This window comes from Mustelus asterias, chromosome 18 (genome assembly GCF_964213995.1).
Source record: "Mustelus asterias chromosome 18, sMusAst1.hap1.1, whole genome shotgun sequence".
Lineage (NCBI taxonomy): Eukaryota > Metazoa > Chordata > Chondrichthyes > Carcharhiniformes > Triakidae > Mustelus > Mustelus asterias.
The window spans coordinates 30511829-30529832 of NC_135818.1; the positions used below are offsets into that span (position 1 = coordinate 30511829).

General features: G+C 44.8%; 1 protein-coding gene across 2 annotated transcripts in view; it reads left to right on the top strand.

Moving 5' to 3' along the window:
• Positions 1 to 18004, top strand: part of wdr21 (WD repeat domain 21) — a 173273-nt gene that overhangs the window by 51302 nt on the left and 103967 nt on the right. For both annotated transcript variants that reach the window (XM_078233664.1, XM_078233665.1), the window contains exons 6-7: positions 8741 to 8837; positions 15761 to 15907. In XM_078233664.1, the coding sequence (XP_078089790.1) occupies positions 8741 to 8837; positions 15761 to 15907 (244 nt within the window). The remainder of the gene's footprint in view (positions 1 to 8740; positions 8838 to 15760; positions 15908 to 18004) is intronic.

The following is an 18004-nucleotide window of genomic DNA, read 5'->3' on the forward strand; positions in this document are numbered from 1 at the left end:
CGTGAGATGATGGCATCCGTGTCGATGATCTGGCACGTCTTGCAGAGGTTGCTATGGCAGGGTTGTGTGGTGTCGTGGTCACTGTTCTCCTGAAGGCTGGGTAGTTTGCTGCGGACAATGGTCTGTTTGAGGTTGTGCGGTTGTTTGAAGGCAAGAAGTGGGGGTGTGGGGATGGCCTTGGCGACATGTTCATCGTCTTCAATGACATGTTGAAGGCTCCGGAGAAGATGTCGTAGCTTCTCCGCTCCGGGGAAGTACTGGATGACGAAGGACGACAACTGGACCTTCAGCCGATGCTATACACTAGATACATCGATGACATTTTCTTCCTTTGGACTCATGGTTGTTTCAGTGATTGTTCACCATGAGTTGAAGGTCCAGTTGTCGTCCATCGTCGTCCAGTACTTCCCCGGAGCGGAGAAGCTATGACATCTTCTCCGGAGCCTTCAACATGTCACTGATGAAGACGAACATCTCGCCAAGGCCATCCCCACACCCCCACTTCTTGCCTTCAAACAATCGCACAACCTCAAACAGACCATTGTCCGCAGCAAACTACCCAGCCTTCAGGGGAACAGTGGCCACGACACCACACAATCCTGCCAGAGCAACCTCTGCAAGACGTGCCGGATCCTCGACACGGAAGCCATCATCTCACGTGAGAACACCATCCACCAGGTACACGGTACATACTCTTGCAACTCGGCCAACGTCGTCTACCTGATACACTGCAGAAAAGGATGTCCCGAGGCATGGTACATTGGGGAGACCATGCAGACGCTACGACAACGGATGAATGAACACCGCTCGACAATCACCAGGCAAGAGTGTTCTCTTCCTGTTGAGGAACACTTCAGCGTTCACGGGCATTCGGCCTCTGATCTTCGGGTAAGCGTTCTCCAAGGCGGCCTTCACGACACACGACAGCGCAGAATCGCTGAGCAGAGACTGATAGCCAAGTTCCGCACATATGAGCACGGCCTCAACCGGGATCTTGGGTTCATGTCACACTATCTGTAACCCCCATGACTACTTGCCTGGGCTTGCAAAATCTCACTAACTGTCCTTTCTGGAGACGATGCACATCTCTTTAACCTGTGCTTAACGCTCTCTCCACTCACATTGTCTGTACCTTTAAGACTTGATTACCTGTAAAGACTTGCATTCCAATCATTATTTCGTAAATTGAGTTTGTGTCTTTATATGCCCTGTTTGTGAATAGAACTCCCACTCACCTGACGAAGGGGCAGCGCTCCGAAAGCTAGTGGCTTTTGCTACCAAATAAACCTGTTGGATTTTAACCTGGTGTTGTGAGATTCGCTTAGTAATTAAAGAAGCAGGGCAGCATGGACAAGTTGGGCTGAAGGGCCTATTCCCATGCTGTAAAGCTTTATGACTCTATGACCTGCCTGCCTGTTCCACTAACTTGTCTATGTCCTTTTGATGTCCTACACTATCCTCTTCACAGTTTGCAATGCGTCCAAGGAATTCCACCACAAACCTTTCTCCAGCTTGAAAAACATCATTATTGCTCAGTTTCCCATCACTCAGCCAATTTCATATCAATATTTCGACTGCCCCTTTTATTTCATGAGCGATAACTTTGCTCATGAATCTGTTGTGTGGCACTGTATCAAATGCCTTTTAGAAGTACAATGTGAAAATTAGTCTGGAGCAGCCAGTCAAACATGGCAAGAGGGCATTGAGGACTTAGGAATTAGTGCAAACACAAGAAATTTAGGTGACACATGTTAGGAAAGAAGCATTACAGGGCTAAAATGCTACCGTTTTCAAGTCAGGTTTTACATTTTCAACCATTTGTACTCTCATCAGAAGTGCAAGATATGTGTCAGTTTAACATAAATTGGCCTTCAACTGCTGATTGGCTTAGGGTGCACTTAACACAGTTGACTGTGTTATCAGCCATACACACCTGGGAAGTTCCAGCTTTAGCTCCTTAGCTTATTTCAGCTGCAACCCAAGTTGGGTGTCACAACTGTTCTTTAGAACCTCTAGGTTAGGAAGATGAACTTGGATGTCCCCTCTCGATTGCTACCATGAGTAATGCTGTTACGCCCTGTGAGAGTATGATTAGGTTTTCCTGCAACTTTCTTCCCTCTGAGAGGGACTCACCTGATGAAGGAGCAGCACTCCGAAAGCTCGTGATTCCAAATAAACCTTTTGGACTTTAACCTGTGTTGTGAGACTGTGTCCAAAACACTCAGCATGATATGCTGATAGCGCTTAGCCACCCTGTCCCTCCCACTAGAGTCCATCCCTTATGATCTGGATGACATTTCTACTTGTAAGCTTCTGGCCTTTTAAGTACCTCTTCTCTAGCTATTTCTATTCCATTAAATTTCTCGACATGACCTCCCTGTTTGATGTGACATTGCCATCATTCCTTTTAGTAAAGACAGGTGTAAAGTGCTCTTTCACTACCCTAGCTGGGCTCTCTGCCTCCACAATATTTATTTGACCTTTAATCAGCCATACCCTTTCTTTTGACTATAAAAGATCAAAGAAAATTACAGCACAAGAAAGGCCCTTCGGCCCTCCAAGCCTGCACTGATCATGCTGCCCGACTGAACTAAAACCCCCTACCCTTCCGGGGACCATATCCCTCTATTCCCATCCTATTCATGTATTTGTCCAGACGCCCCTTAAAACTCACTATCGTATTTGCTTCCACTACCTCACCCGGCAGCGAGTTTCAGGCACCCACCACCCTCTGTGTAAAAAACTTGCCTCGTACATCTCCTTTAAACCTTGTCCCTCGCACCTTAAACTTATGCCCCCCAGTAATTGACTCTTCCACCCTAGGAAAAAGCGTCTGACTATCCACTCTGTCCATGCCCCTCATAAACTTGTAGACTTCTATCAGGTTGCCCCTCAACCTCCGTCGTTCCAGTGAGAACCAACCAAATTTCTCCAACCTCTCCTCAAAGCTCATGCCCTCCATACCAGGCAACATCCTGATAAATCTTTTCTGTACCCTCTCCAAAGCCTCCACATCCTTCTGGTAGTGTGGCGACCAGAATTAAACACGATATAGCTAATGTTCTACAAAGCTGCAACATGACTTGCCAATTTTTACACTCAATGCCCCGGCCGATGAAGGCAAGAAGGCTCTTGACTACCTTCTCCACCTGCATTGCCACTTTCAGTGACCTGTGTACCTGTACACCCAGATCCCTCTGCCTATCAATGCTCTTAAGGGTTTGCCATTTACTGTATATTTCCTTTATAGAAACCCTACAGTGCAGAAAGAGGCCATTCGGCCCATCAAGTCTGCACCGACAACAATCCCACCCAGGCCCTATCCCCGTATCCCTACATATTTACCCGCTAATCCCTCTAACCCTCATATTTACCCGCTAATCCCTCTAATCTACGCATCCCGGGACACTAACGGACAATTTAGCTTGGCCAATCAACCTAACCCGCACATCTTTGGACTGTATCTGTATTCGATCTTCCAAAATGCATGACCTCACATTTGTCCGGATTAAACTCCATCTGCCATCTCTCCGCCCAAGCCTCCAACCGATCTATATCCTGCTGTATTCTCTGATGGTTCTCATCACTATCCGCAAATCCACCAACCTTTGTGCCGTCCGCAAGCTTACTAATCAAACCAGTTACATTTTCCTCCAAATCGTTTATATATATACACGAACAGCAAAGGCCCCAGCACTGATCCCCGAGGAACGCCACTTGTCACAGCCCTCGATTCAGAAACACACCCTTCCACTGCTACCCTCTGTCTTCTATGACCGAGCCAGTTCTGTGTCCACCTTGCCAGCTCACCTCTGATCCCATGCGACTTCACCTTCTGCACCAGTCTGCCATGAGGGACCTTATCAAAGGCCTTACCGAAGTCCATGTAGACAACATCCACTGCCCTAACCTCATCAAACATCTTCATCACTTCCTCTCAAAACTCGATCAAGTTAGTGAGACACGACCTCCCCTTTACAAAACCATGCTGCCTCTCGCTAATACGTCCACTTATTTCCAAGTGGGAGTAAAGTCTGCCTCGAAGAATCCTCTCCAATAATTTCCCTACCACTGAAGTAAGGCACAGCGGCCTGTAATTACCTGGATTATTCTTGCTACCCTTCTTAAGCAAAGGAACAACATTGGCTATTCTCCAATCCTCTGGGACCTCCCCTGTAGCTAGTGAGGATACAAAGATTTCTCTCAAGGCCCCAGCAATTTCCTCCCTTGCCTCTCTCAGTATTCTGGGGTATATCCCATCAGGCCCTGGGGGCTTGTCTACCTTAATGTTTCTCAAGAACCCCAATGCCACCTCCTTTTTGATCTCAATATGACTCAAACTATCTACACCCCCTTTCCCGGATTCATCATCCACCAAGTCCTTCTCTTTGGCGAATACTGATGCAAAGTACTCATTTAATACTCGCCCATTTCATCTGGCTCCATGCATAGATTCCCTCCCCTGTCCTTGAGTGGGCCAACCCTCTCCCTGACTGCCCTCTTGCTCTTTATATATTTATAAAAAGCCTTTGGATTTTCCTTATTCCTGCTGCCAATGATTTTTCAGGATCCCTTTTAGCCCTCCTTGCTCCTTTGCTTAAGTTTCTTTTTACTTTCCTTGTATTCCACACTTGTTTCGTGTATTCCCAGCCTCCTAGCCTTGAAAATGTTTCCTTTTTCTCTTTGACTAGGGTCACAATATCTCTCGTTATCCAAGTTCCCAAAACTTGCCATACTTATCCTTCATCCTTACGGGAATGTGTCGGTCCTGAATCCCCGTCAACTTGCACTTGAAAGCCTCCCACATGCCAGATGTTGATTTGCCCTCAAGCATCTGTCCCCAATCTACATAACTTCAGTTCCTGCCTAATATTGTTGTAATTAGCCTTCCCCCAGTTTAGCACCTTAACTTGAGGATTACACTTTTCTTTATCCATCAGTACCTTAAAGCTTACTGAATTGTGGTCACTGTTCCTGAACTGCTCCCCTACTGAAACATCGACCACCTGGCCGGGTCATTCCCCAATACCAGGTCCAGCTTGGCCCCTTCCCTAGTTGCTCTATCTACATACTGTTTCAAGAAGCCCTCCTGGATGCTCCTTACAAACTCTGCCCCATCCACGCCCCGAGAACTAAGTGAATCCCAGTCAATATGGGGGAAGTTAAAATCTCCCACCACAACAACCCTGTTACTTTTACACTTTGCCAAAATCTGCCGACATATCTGTTCCTCAATCTGGCTGTTGGGTGGCCCGTGGTAAACCCCCAATATTGTGACTACACCCTTCCTATTCCTGAGCTCTACCCAACTTGCCTCGCTGTATGAGCCCTCCGAGGTGTCCTCCCGCAGTACAGCTGTGATATTCTCCTTACCCAGTAGTGCAACTCCCCCACCCCTTTTACATCCCCCTGTATTCCACCTGAAACATCTTTGTTCCTGGAATGTTAAACTGCCAATCCTGTCCTTCCCTTAACCAAGTCTCTGTAATAGCAACAACATCATAGTTTCTAGTACTAATCCAAGCTCTAAGTTCATCTGCCTTACCTGTTACACTTCTCGCATTGAAACAATTGCACTTCATTCCACCAGACCCTCTTTGATTAGCAGCTACATCCTGCCTGCTCTTTCTCTGAGTCTTACTGGCCCTACTCCCTGGTTCCCCTTCAGTTAATTCAACTTTGCTTTGGTTCCCTCCCCCCTGCCAAACTAGTTGAAATCCTCCCGTGTGACACTAGCAAACATCCCGGCCACAATATTTATGCCTTTCCAGTTTAGATGCAGCCCATCCTTCTTGTACAGGTCCCACCTGCACCTGAAGAGACCCCAATGGTCCAGGTTTCTGAAATCCTCCCTCCTACACCAGCTGTTTAGCCACGTGTTGAGCTGCACTATCTTCCTATTCCTCGCCTCACTGGCACGTGGCACAGGGAGTAATCCTGAGATTGCAACCCTGGAGGTCCTGCTTTTTAACTTTCTACCTAACTCCCTAAACTGCTGCTGCAGGACCTCATCACTCTTCCTGTCTATGTCATTAGTACCAATATGTACCACGACCTCTGGCTGTTCACCCCCTCCCGTCAGAATGCTTTCTGCCCATTTAGAGACATCCTGGACCCTGGCACCATGGAGGAAACATACCATCCTGGAGTCTCTTTCACATTCACAGAAGCGTCTATCTGCACCCCTAACTATAGAGTCCCCTATAACTATTGCTCTGGTGCTCTTTGTCCCTCCCTGCTTAACAACAGAGCCAGCTGTGGTGCCACTGCTTTGGCTGCTGCTGCTGTTATCCCCTGATAGGCCAATAATATGTTTGTTGTTCATATTTTTATTAAAAAACTTCCATTTTGTGTCACTTATCAATGGGCCCAATTCTCCCAAAAAAGTTCTAAGTGCTGAATTGGTGAGAAAATTGATGTAAATCACAATTATTTTTTCAGTGGGAGTTCAGGCTCGAATCTCCCACACTCAGCAGTCACAATCGTGAATCTCATTAAAAGCTCGGGGGGGTGGGAGCGGGTGGCCTATTCATGCCAAAGTCTGACAGTTCTAGAACTCTGCGCATGCGCAGTGGTCCTGAACTGTCAGCCTGCAGTTTGCTGGCCAGCTCGGGACCCCCACAGTGTTGCCCCCCCTCCACGGCCCGATCGCGGCATGCACAAGCATTCCCAGGCCAAAGCAACTCCCTCCCCCTTCCAACGTAGAAGATTGAGGGGAGATTTGATAGAGGTGTATAAGATTTTGATGGGTATAGATAGAGTGAATGCGAGCAGGCTTTTTCCGCTGAGGCTAGGGGAGAAAAAAACCAGAGGGCGTGGGTTAAGGGTGAAAGGAGAAAAGTTTAAAGGGAATATTAGGGGGGGTTTCTTCACGCAGAGAGTGGTGGGAGTGTGGAATGAGCTGCCAGATAAAGTGGTAACATTTAAGAAAAACTTGGACGAGTTCATGGATGAGAGGGGTGTGGAGGGATATGGTCCAAGTGCAGGTCAGTGGGACTAGGCATAAAATGGTTCGGCACAGACAAGAAGGGCCAAAAGGCCTGTTTCTGAGCTGTAATAGTTCTATGGTTCTAACTGTCCCGGAGCAGCCCAATTACCAGCACCCCCGCCCAGCAGTGGCATTCCCCCCACCCCCCGCCAGCCCGCCCCGATCACTGGCCTCCCTCCAGCCCTGACTGATCCCAATGCAGAGTGGCAGCGGGACCCCCCCCACCCCCACCGAACGCCCTAGGCCCTGCCCACAATCGGCCCCATACCCTGGGCCCCACCCAGAATAGGCCCCATCCCTTCCCCAGGCCTCACCCCTAGCCATGCCCCTACCTCTAGGCCCTGCCCTTTGGCACTGCCGATGCCCAGTGGGCAGTGCCAAGGTGTCCCCTGGGCATGGGCACTTTGCCTCTTGGGCAGTGCCAGGAGGCACAGGCTGGCACTGCCAGGATGCCCATGCCCAGGGGACACCATCCTCCTGCCACCTGACCCCCTGCAGGGCCCCGATTTCCCCCCCCCCCCTTCACTCCGGCGGGGTCTACCCTAAGCCAGAGTGAAATACTCCAGGCGTGGTGGGAGATGCTGATGGGCCCGATAATCAGATTTAAAATGCATGAAAAACAGATTTAAAGACTCATCTCTCTTTCCGCTGGTTTCCAGTGCGGTCCTGACTGTGCCTGCTCTTCAGTTCCTGACGCAAGCGCGAATCCCTCGAAATGGCCAACACGCGATTCTCCCATCCCCCAACATGCCAAAAAACGTGCGCGTCGGGATGGGAGAATCGCGCCAAATTTTTCTAACTAGTGATCTAACTCCAATACCCTTTGATAGCTTTGGCTAGCAAGAATCTATTAATCTCAATTTTAAAATGAATAGTTGATCAGTTTATTGTTTGCAGAAAAGAGGTTTAAATTTTTAAGAACTTGTGTGTGTAGAAATATTTCCTTCTTTCTCCTGAACGGTCTGACTCTAGATTTTTTGACTGTGTCCCTTAGTCCAAGACTCCTTAGCTAACAGAAATAGTTTCTATTTATCTATCCTATCCTACACTATTCTATGTGTTCCTCTTATATTTTGTAAATATAATTTTATCCTTGGAGACCAGGTATGATTGTTGTAAATCACTTCCTCCAAGGCCAATACATCCTTCCCAAAGTGTGATGCCTCGACCTGCTCACATTACTATCAGTGTGCTGATGCATGACTTCTATCCCCTTGAATTCTAGTTCTTTCGATTATACCGGCAGCATTCCAATTGCCCTTTTTGGTCATAGAAATCATAGAAACCCTACAGTGCAGAAGGAGGCCATTCGGCCCATCGAGTCTGCACCGACCACAATCCCACCCAGGCCCTACCCCCACATATTTTACCCGCTAATCCCTCTAACCTACGCATCCCAGGATAAGGGGCCATTTTTTTAACCTGGCCAATCAACCTAACCCGCACATCTTTGGACTGTGGGAGGAAACCGGAGCACCCGGAGGAAACCCACGCAGACACGAAGAGAATGTGCAAACTCCACACAGACAGTGACCCGAGCCGGGAATCGAACCCGGGACCCTGGAGCTGTGAAGCAGCAGTGCTAACCACTGTGCTACCGTGCCGGGGTCATTTTTTTGTTCATGACCTCTTAATTAATTATCTCAGTCCTTTTTAGGTATTTCCATGAAATGAGCTCATAATATTGAGATTTGACAGTAATCATTTTTAAAATATATATTTAACTATTTCCACCACAAAAAACATTTACAGGTTTGCTCAAGAACTGAAGGTCAGTGGAATGAGAAGGAATAAATTGGAGGTTTACAGTTCCGATTCTTCCAACGACAGCAGTTTCAAAATGATTTTGGTAAGTATGAGACACAAAAATTTTTTTTTGTTTTCTAACTCCGAAGTGGTTGGCTAAGCTTTCATAGTTGGAAGGTAGCAGCTAACAAAATGCTTTGAATGGCACCACCGTGGTTAAGGATTGGATCGGGCTTTATTGAACAAATGGAACATATTTACCTGTGTGATACAGGTTTGCTCTGTTCTATATCACTGCATTTTAATTCAAACATGAGGGATGGAAGATAATTAAGTGTTCTTAGAGAGGATGTTATTGGCAGACTTGTTTAACAGATGAACGGGCTGCATTCGTGAAGTTCTTCAAAAATCATAAAACATGGTGTTTTTTGCCTATTAGAGAGATGCAATAATTTGGGAATAATGTAGCTCTAATCTTTAAAACAGTGTGCACAGGCAAATCTGGGTGAGTGCAGACCCATTAGTTTGGCATTGGTAATTAGGGAAGGTACTTCAGGGAATTATTAGGAATGCAGTATATAACTGCCTAAACAGAGAAATGATGTGGAGATGCCGGCGTTGGACTGGGGTAAACACAGTAAGGAGTCTAACAACACCAGGTTAAAGTCCAACAGGTTTATTTGGTAGCAAACGCCACTAGCTTTTGGAGCGCTGCTCCTTCGTCAGGTGAGTGGAATAAACAGAGAAAATGAAACCGAGAAACACACATTAGGGACACCCAAAATGATTTTTTTAAAAAAGGTTTAGTAGGTTAGAGTTCGAAAAAGAGACACATTGGACTCGAAACATTAACTCTATTTCTCTCTCCAGAGATGCAGCCAGACTTGCTGAATTTTTCCAGCACTTTTTGTTCTTGCTTCAGATTTTCAGCATCCATGGTACTTTGCTTCCATTCAAAAAAAGGATTTCCAGTCTTCATAACCAGACCTTGGTAAAAAAATAATCTACTTAGAATTACAAAAAGCTTTTGATTGGATACAGGAGATTTGTCAACAGATTGGAGGTTCTGGTAACGACAGTAATTTATGTACTGAATTCAGAACTGGCTGGAAGGCCTAAAGGCGGAAAATAATTATAAATAGATTGGAATCTGATTAGAGACCATTCATTAGTGATGTCCTGCAGGAATCGATGTTGGGCCGTTGCTATTTATGTTAATGATTTAGACGTAGGATATTTTCAAACGATGCTAAGAACTATGGGAGTGATGGGACTGTAGACAAATGTTCAACAAATCTTGATGTATTGGGAATTGGGCCTGTGGCTGGCAAATGATGTTTAATTTTGAAAGATGTTATACATATCGGGATGGAGAATGCTGAGCAAGTCTTTTCAACACATTACATTAAAAAGCACTAAAACAAGGAGAGGTACGGATGTTCCAGTGGAGGGCTCTCTAATGTTCATGAACAATACTGTGAAACAAAAATGGAGTGAATAGGACCTAAAAGTGTACATTGAACAATTGACTGTGTAAGAGAGAAGCTTATTATTTTGGCCTTGTACTAGATCTTGGGATACTGTGTCCAATTTTGGATACAGGTTGATATTAAAGCTTTGGAAAATATGCAGTGATGGATTACAAGACTAATTTCCAGTTTAAAACATCTTTGAGCCTATCTAGGTAATGAAGAACTAAAACCCTGCACTTAGAGAATTAGAGTGGAAGGAAATAGATTGTATAGACAGTTTGTTTCCACTAAATAAAACAATTATATAAGGTTAGGCTTAGGTTCAATGTCGGGGTGGCTCTTTTACCAGCGGATAGTTGACTTGTGGACTCCAGTGGCTCTTGGGGATGGGCAACAAATGTTGGACTTTCCAGTAACATGCTCATCCTATGAAATAATAAAATGAGGAACAAGCTCATAGCTTGTGCACTGGACATGGATTCTCTAATTTCCTTCCAACAAGAGCTAGACCTGTTCAAGGCTGGGGTGCAGGTTACCACATAAAAGAGGTATGGATGTTCCAGTGGAGGGCTCTCTAATGTTCATGAACAATCCATATCACTGCCTAATAATAATACAAGCCAGTGTGAACTCCTGGATCAGAGAGGAATTTTTCATCTTTTTCTCTCCTAATTGGCCTGAGTTTGTATCTGGTTTTTCACCTTGCAGGGGGCCATCTGGCTATCTGATGAGAAATGGGTTGTCTGTTTTATGATTCACAAGGAGTTGTGAATAGTATCAAAGTATTATGGCTGGATGCAGCAGAGATCTCCTTTCCATCATTGCTGTCTCTTAATAACTTCTATCTGCAATATGAAATTGGACTACCATGACAGCGTGTCATAGGTTCATCATTATGTATCACCCAAAGAAACTGATAGATGAGAAGCACTAATAGTTTTTGGGTGTAAGCTACCTGTCACCCTAACTAGACCATGATTTCCACCCTGAACTGAAACTAACTTAAGTGATGTCACTAGTGATCAGTCAGTATTGTATTTATAAGACCTGCTACAATCCTATTCATTTATGGAACAGAGGTAGGCCATTCAGCCCATCAAATTTTCCAACTCTTCAGAGCGCTCCCGTTCCCCTGCTTGGTCCCTGTATCTCTGAAAATTTATTTCTTTCAATTTCCTTTTGAAATCATTCATCACTTCTGTTTCCACCACACTCGTGGGCAGCAGGTTCCAGGTCATTACCATTGAGGGTTTTGGTGATAGCTTGGCAGGTCTGAAGAGGTATTCATAGTCATACTTGGGTTAAGTGTAAGGTGCCTCCATGCTTGCTGGCACACTCAGCTCTGTCTGACACATTTCAAATTTTCTTTCAAGTCTTCCATTTCCTTTGAGCATTCAGATGTTCTAATCAGTTCTCATTTTTCCTTTGCAAATTCATTTTTCATATGTGTGGTGAAATACTTGGCTGCTTTAATTCATAGGCTGGGAATTCTAGTTCCTAACAAACCTTGGGTCTCCTGTGCCCGCTAGGAAATGGTCACACATGTGCAGTTCCATCCAGAGACCTGTCCTGCACACAAGAAAAGAAACAGAATGGCACAAAAAGCAGGTCATAAGACCTGGAATGGAATACCATTATTTTGTAGGTGTCTTAGGGAGCATGACATGGAGAAGATCTCAAACAAGGGAGAGTACCCAAAAGGCAGTCTCAGGCAAGGGATAATAGTCAGACTAGGTCTCTTAAGTAAGAAAGGAGATGAGTAATAAGCTCTGAATTCAAGAAAGAGCTGCAGGGAACAGACTTTTAAGTGGGCAGGCTAGGATCCCTGAAGATCCAAGAAGGTGGCTGAAGATTTGTGGCTCTACCGTGGGCTGTTGGGGAAAAGGAGCAGTGGAGATTTACTTGGAATGTCCAAACATCTACAATTGTGCATGGAAGGTGAAGGTTGAGTGTACTTGGAGATCTGGGGAAATGAGTCTTGGAAGGTGAGTTTGAAATCCTGAGAGATGGGTCATTGTTAAAAACATCTGAGTGGAAGTGACTTTCAAAGAGGATTCCCAGATGAGACCTTAGATGTGGAGATTGGAAACTCTTGTGAGAAAGACAAAGTTTCAATGAGATTGATTAGCTCACAATGTGACAAACATCTGCATGCGTAATTGAGAAATCCATGGAATCTGTTTTGGTCACATCGATCATCTTTATTATAGTGTGGTATGTCTGACCACAGTTCACCTGTTAACTCGCGTGTACCTTGTAGTTGCCTTGAATGCTAGAGTATAAGGTAGATATTACAAATTGTTTTATCTTCCTGAATTCCAATAGTCAAATATATTTTTGTATATATTTGGAATCTTGTGCCTTTATTCACCTTCTGGAGTCTGACCAAGGACTGTAACTAAGTTGGGGGCTTGTCCGGAATACTTGAAATCATAGACAAATACGAGTGCAGATACTTCCTGAGTTTAAGGTTTATAAGATTTCCACAGTGAATTTTATTACACCAATTGAAAAGCAGAATGGCTTTGATAATTGCTAAGACTTTTCAGGAAAAGGAAGACTTATCCCTAAGTGACTTACAACAATTAACTAAAGCGTCTGAAGGGTCTCCATTCAGCCTCCGATCTTCGGGTAAGCGTTCTCCAAGGCGGCCTTCAAGACAAATGACAACGCAGAATCGCTGAATAGAACAGATAGCCAAGTTCTGCATGCATGAGGACGGCCTCAATCGGGATCGTGGGTTCATGTCACACTATGTGTAACCCCCACTACTTTGCCTGGGCTTGCAAAATCCTACAAACTGGCTTGAGATAATTCACACTTCTTTAACCTGTTATTATCCCTCTTTCCACTCGGATTGCTTGTACCTGTAAAGACTCGCATTCCAACCATTATCTTGCAATTGCATTTCTGTCTATGTATGCCATGTTTGTGAATCCAACTCTCCACTCACCTGAGGAAGGAGCAGCGCTCCGAAAGCTTGTGATTCCAAATAAACCTGTTGGATTATAACCTGGTGTTGTGAGACTTCTTACTGTGCCCACCCCAGCCCAATGGGGTGACACGATAGCACAGTGGTTAGCACTGCTGCTTCACAGCGCCAGGGACCTGGGTTCGATTCCCGGCTTGGGTCACTGTTTGTGCGGAGTTTGCACATTCTCCTCGTGTCTGCGTGGGTTTCCTCCCACAGTCCAAAGATGTGCCGGTTAGGTTGATTGGCCATGCTAAAATTGCCCCTTAGTGTCCTGAGATGCATAGGTTAGAGGGATTAGTGGGTAAATATGTTGGGATATAGGGGTAGGGCCTGGGTGGGATTGTGGTCGGTGCAGACTCGATGGGCCAAATGGCCTCTTTCTGCACTGTAGGGTTTCTATGATTCTATGATTCAATGCCGTCATCTCCATGCCCCATAAATTCTCATCCAAATCATTAATATAAATGACAAATAACAGTGGGTTTCCTCCGGGTGCTCCGGTTTCCTCCCACAGTCCAAAGCTGTGCAGGTTAGGTTGATTGGCCATGCTAAAATTGCCCCTTTGTGTCCTGAGATGCGTAGGTTAGAGGGATTAGCAGGTAAGTGTGTGGGGATATGGGGGTAGGGCCTGGGTGGGATTGTGGTCAGTGCAGACTGGCCAGATGGCCTCTTTCTGCACTGTAGGGTTTCTATGATGATTCTATGGACCCAGCACTGACCCCTGAGGCACACCGCTGGTCACAGGCCTCCAGTTTGAAAAACAACCCTCGACAACCATCCTCTGTCTTCTGTCATCAAGCCAACTTTGCATCCATTTGGCTACTTCATCCTGGATCCCGTGAGATATAGCCTTATGCAACAACCTACCATGCGGTATCTTGTCAAAGGCCTTGCTAAAGTCCATGTAGACAACACCAACTGCACTGCCCCATCTACCTTTGTTACCCGTTCAAAAAACTCAATCAAATTTGTGAAACATGATTTTCCACTCTCAAAGCCATGTTGACTGTCTCTAATCAGTCCTTGCATCTCTAAATGCCTGTAGATCCTGTCTCTCAAAATACCTTCTAACAACTCACCCACTACAGATGTGAGGTTAGTTCCCAGGCTTTTCCCTGCAGCCTTTCTTAAACAAAGGCACAACATTTGCCCCATGTTCCAATCTTCAGGCATCTCACCTGTGACTATCAATGATTCAAATATCTCTGCTAGGGGACCCGCAATTTCCTCCCTAGCCTTCCACAATGTCTTGGGATACACTTCATCAGGTCCCGGGGATTTATCTACCTTGATGCGCTTTAAGACTTCCAGCACCACCTCCTCTGTTATATGCACACCCTTCAAGACGTCACTGTTTATTTCCCCAAGTTCTCTAACATCCATGCTTAGGATCTCACCCATCTCTTGTGGATCTGCACATAGATGACCTTGTTGATCCTTCAGATGTCCTACTCTCTCTCTAATTACTCTTTTGCCCTTTATGTATTTGTAGAATCTCTTTCGATTCTCCTTTGCCTTATCTGCCAAAACAATCTCGTTTCTGAGACTCTTAATGTTCTTTAGTGAGAAATTCAACTTGCACGTGCCATTCTAAGTCCTTAAATTTCATCTCTTCATTTTTTGGGGGATCCAATATTTTTGTACATTTCTTCCAAACATTTGATCATTTTCTTCAGCTCTGTAGTCTTATTCTTTTACCTCTTAGCTTCCTCCTGGAATATAGAACATTCCTGAATCTTCTCTGCCAACTGGTTCATCTTTTCCTTCAGAGTGACATTGAATTCATTTTACTTCACTTCGTAATTTTCCAATGGCATAAATTTTGACCTGAGAGATCTTTGTAGCCCTTTAGCAGGTTTTCCATTTCATAGTGAAGCTCAATTGTTTCATCTTGAGTTTTCTTGTAATTTAACTGTCCTATTCATATGGTTCTGATGTACCTCCATTCTGCTGCTCAAGGTAGATTTTATTCCTTTGTGCTGCTGAAGGGTTATGTATTATTTTTGAATTCTATCTTGAAGGACAATTGATTTTATTATTGTCACGTGTATATAGTGCAAATTATTGTTTCTTGATCGCTATAAGCAATACTGTTCACAGAGAACTCTACCCCTCCCCCACATGGCCACCTGTCCATTGTTGTTCAGATTTGCTCCCATGAACACATTCTACTCTCTTCGCTTTTGCCACTATTAGCACTGTTCATCCCTTAATGGCACCAATAGCACTCCCCTTTGTCTTCTATCCAGAACAAATTTGTCCATAGTCCTTTACCCCGACCTATCCCTAGCCTTCTATTCTGTTCAACCTCCTCTGCGTCTTTTCCAACTATATAATTCTGTACATTTCTACCTTGCTTCAGTTCTGTACAAGGGCCATTTAGATCTGAAACGTTAACTCTGTTTCTCTCCACAGATGCTGCCAGATCTGCTGTTCTGCTGCTTATCCAGCATGTTCTGTTTTTGTTTCAGATTTCCAGCATCTGCAGCATTTTGCTTTTAATTTCAATGTTTCTATGACTCTGTTCACCTGCTGAGTAATATATCTAAATCATAATTGCTGATATGCTATTTTTGATAGGCAGATACAAACTGTAAACGGATATTTTCAGTAAAGAATGATGAAACTGGCTACAAATATGGAATTTTAAATCTCGATGGACATAGGAAAGAATCCCAACTTATTTCTGTGGATATGTACGACAATCTCTACTTCACACATCGCAAGGTTTGTTGCTACTTTTTAAATCAGTTTAAAATGTGTTTGTGAACTATTGAAATGGAAATTCATAACTTCAGAAATTTGATTATACATGCAGAATACTCTTTGTGGCTTTTTGAAATTTGCATATAAAAGGGAAATAAAAGGATAGTAGGGATTTTCTCCTCCTTGGGACCTTTCACACCTGATCAAGAGGATAGCCTTGCAGATGAATTCCCAACACTCTGATGCCAGCTGATGAAGGATGATAGCAAAGTGATTAAAAGAGTTGTCGACAGTGCTGTCAAACTACACTCAGCAATAACCTGCTCGCTGACGATCAGTTTGGGTTCTTCCAGGGAGCCACTCTGCTCCTGACCTCATTATAGCCTTGGTTCAAACAAATACTGTCCAGATATCAAGGACATTCACTTTCACCTCACCTCTGGAGTTCAGCTCACTTGGTTGGCACCCCATTGTTAGGAATTTGGGAAGTTAACAAGGTTAACAGTTGAACTTGAAATTAAAACAAACTAACAGACAAGTAACAAGATTAGGAGGCATCTAGAGAAATTGAGATGCGAATGGCCATATCAGCAAAACTGTTCACCAGAGATGACGGGCAAGGCAGATGAACTCAGGGCATGGATGGGTATGTGGGACTGGGATATGATTGCTGAAACATGGCTAAGGGAGGGGCAGGACTGGCAGCTCAATGTTCCAGGGTACAGATGCTATAGGAAAGATAGAACAGGAGGTAAGAGAGGAGGGGGAGTTGCACTTTTGATTAGAGAAAACATCACGGCCGTACTGAGAGGGGATATATCCGAGGGTTCGGCCACTGAGTCTATATGGGTAGAACTGAGAAATAAGAAGGGGGAAATCACTTTGATAGGGTTGTACTATAGGCCCCCAAATAGTCGGCGGGAAATTGAGGAGCAAATATGTAAGGAGATTACAGATAGCTCCAAGAAAAATAGGGTGGTTGTAGTCAGAGATTTTAACTTTCCCAACATTGACTGGGACAGCCATAGGATTAGAGAGCTGGATGGAGAGAAATTTGTTGAGTGTATTCAGGAGGAATTTCTCATTCAATATGTGGATGGCTCGACTAGAGAGGGGACAAAACTTCATAGAAATCATAGAAACCCTACAGTACAGAAAGAGGCCATTCGGCCCATCGAGTCTGCACTGGCCACAATCCCACCCAGGCCCTACCTCCATATCCCTACATATTTACCCACTAATCCCTCTAACCTACGCATCTCAGGACACTAAGAGCAATTTTTAACATGGCCAATCAACCTAACCCGCACATCTTTGGACTGTGGGAGGAAACCGGGCACCCGGAGGAAACCCACACAGGCACGAGGAGAATGTGCAAACACCACACAGACAGTGACCCAAGCCAGGAATCGAACCCAGGTCCCTGGAGCTGTGAAGCAGCAGTGCTAACCACTGTGCTACCGTGTCGCCGTATGATTTCTATGAGAATCCAAAGAGCTTCTACAAATACATAAAGGGCAAAAGAGTAACAAGGGAGAGAGTAAGGCCTCTTAAGGATCAACAAGGCCATCTATGTGCGGATCCATAAGAGATGGGTGAGATCCTAAATGAATATTTCTCATCAGTATTTATTGTTGGGGAACTTGGGGAAATAAATAGTGATGTCTTGAGGAGTGTACATATTACAGAGAAGGAGGTGCTGGAAGTCTTAAAGGGCATCAAGGTAGATAAATTCCCGGGACCTGATGAACATTGTGGAAGGCTAGGAAGGAAATTGCGGATCCCCTAGCCGAGATATTTGAATCATCGATAGGTGATGAGGTGCCTGAAGATTGGAAAGTGGCAAATGTTGTGCCTTTGTTTAAAAAGGGCTGCAGGGAAAAGTCTGGGAACTACAGGCCAGTGAACCTCACATCGGTGGTGGGTAAGTTGTTGGAAGGTATTTTGAGAGACAGGATCGACAGGCATTTAGAGACTCAAGGACTGATTAGGGACAGTCAGCATGGTTTTGTGAGTGGAAAATCATGTCTCACAAATTTGATTGAGTTTCTTGAAGGGGTAACTAAGAAGGTAGATGAGGGCAGTGCAGTTGATGTTGTCTACATGGACTTTAGCAAG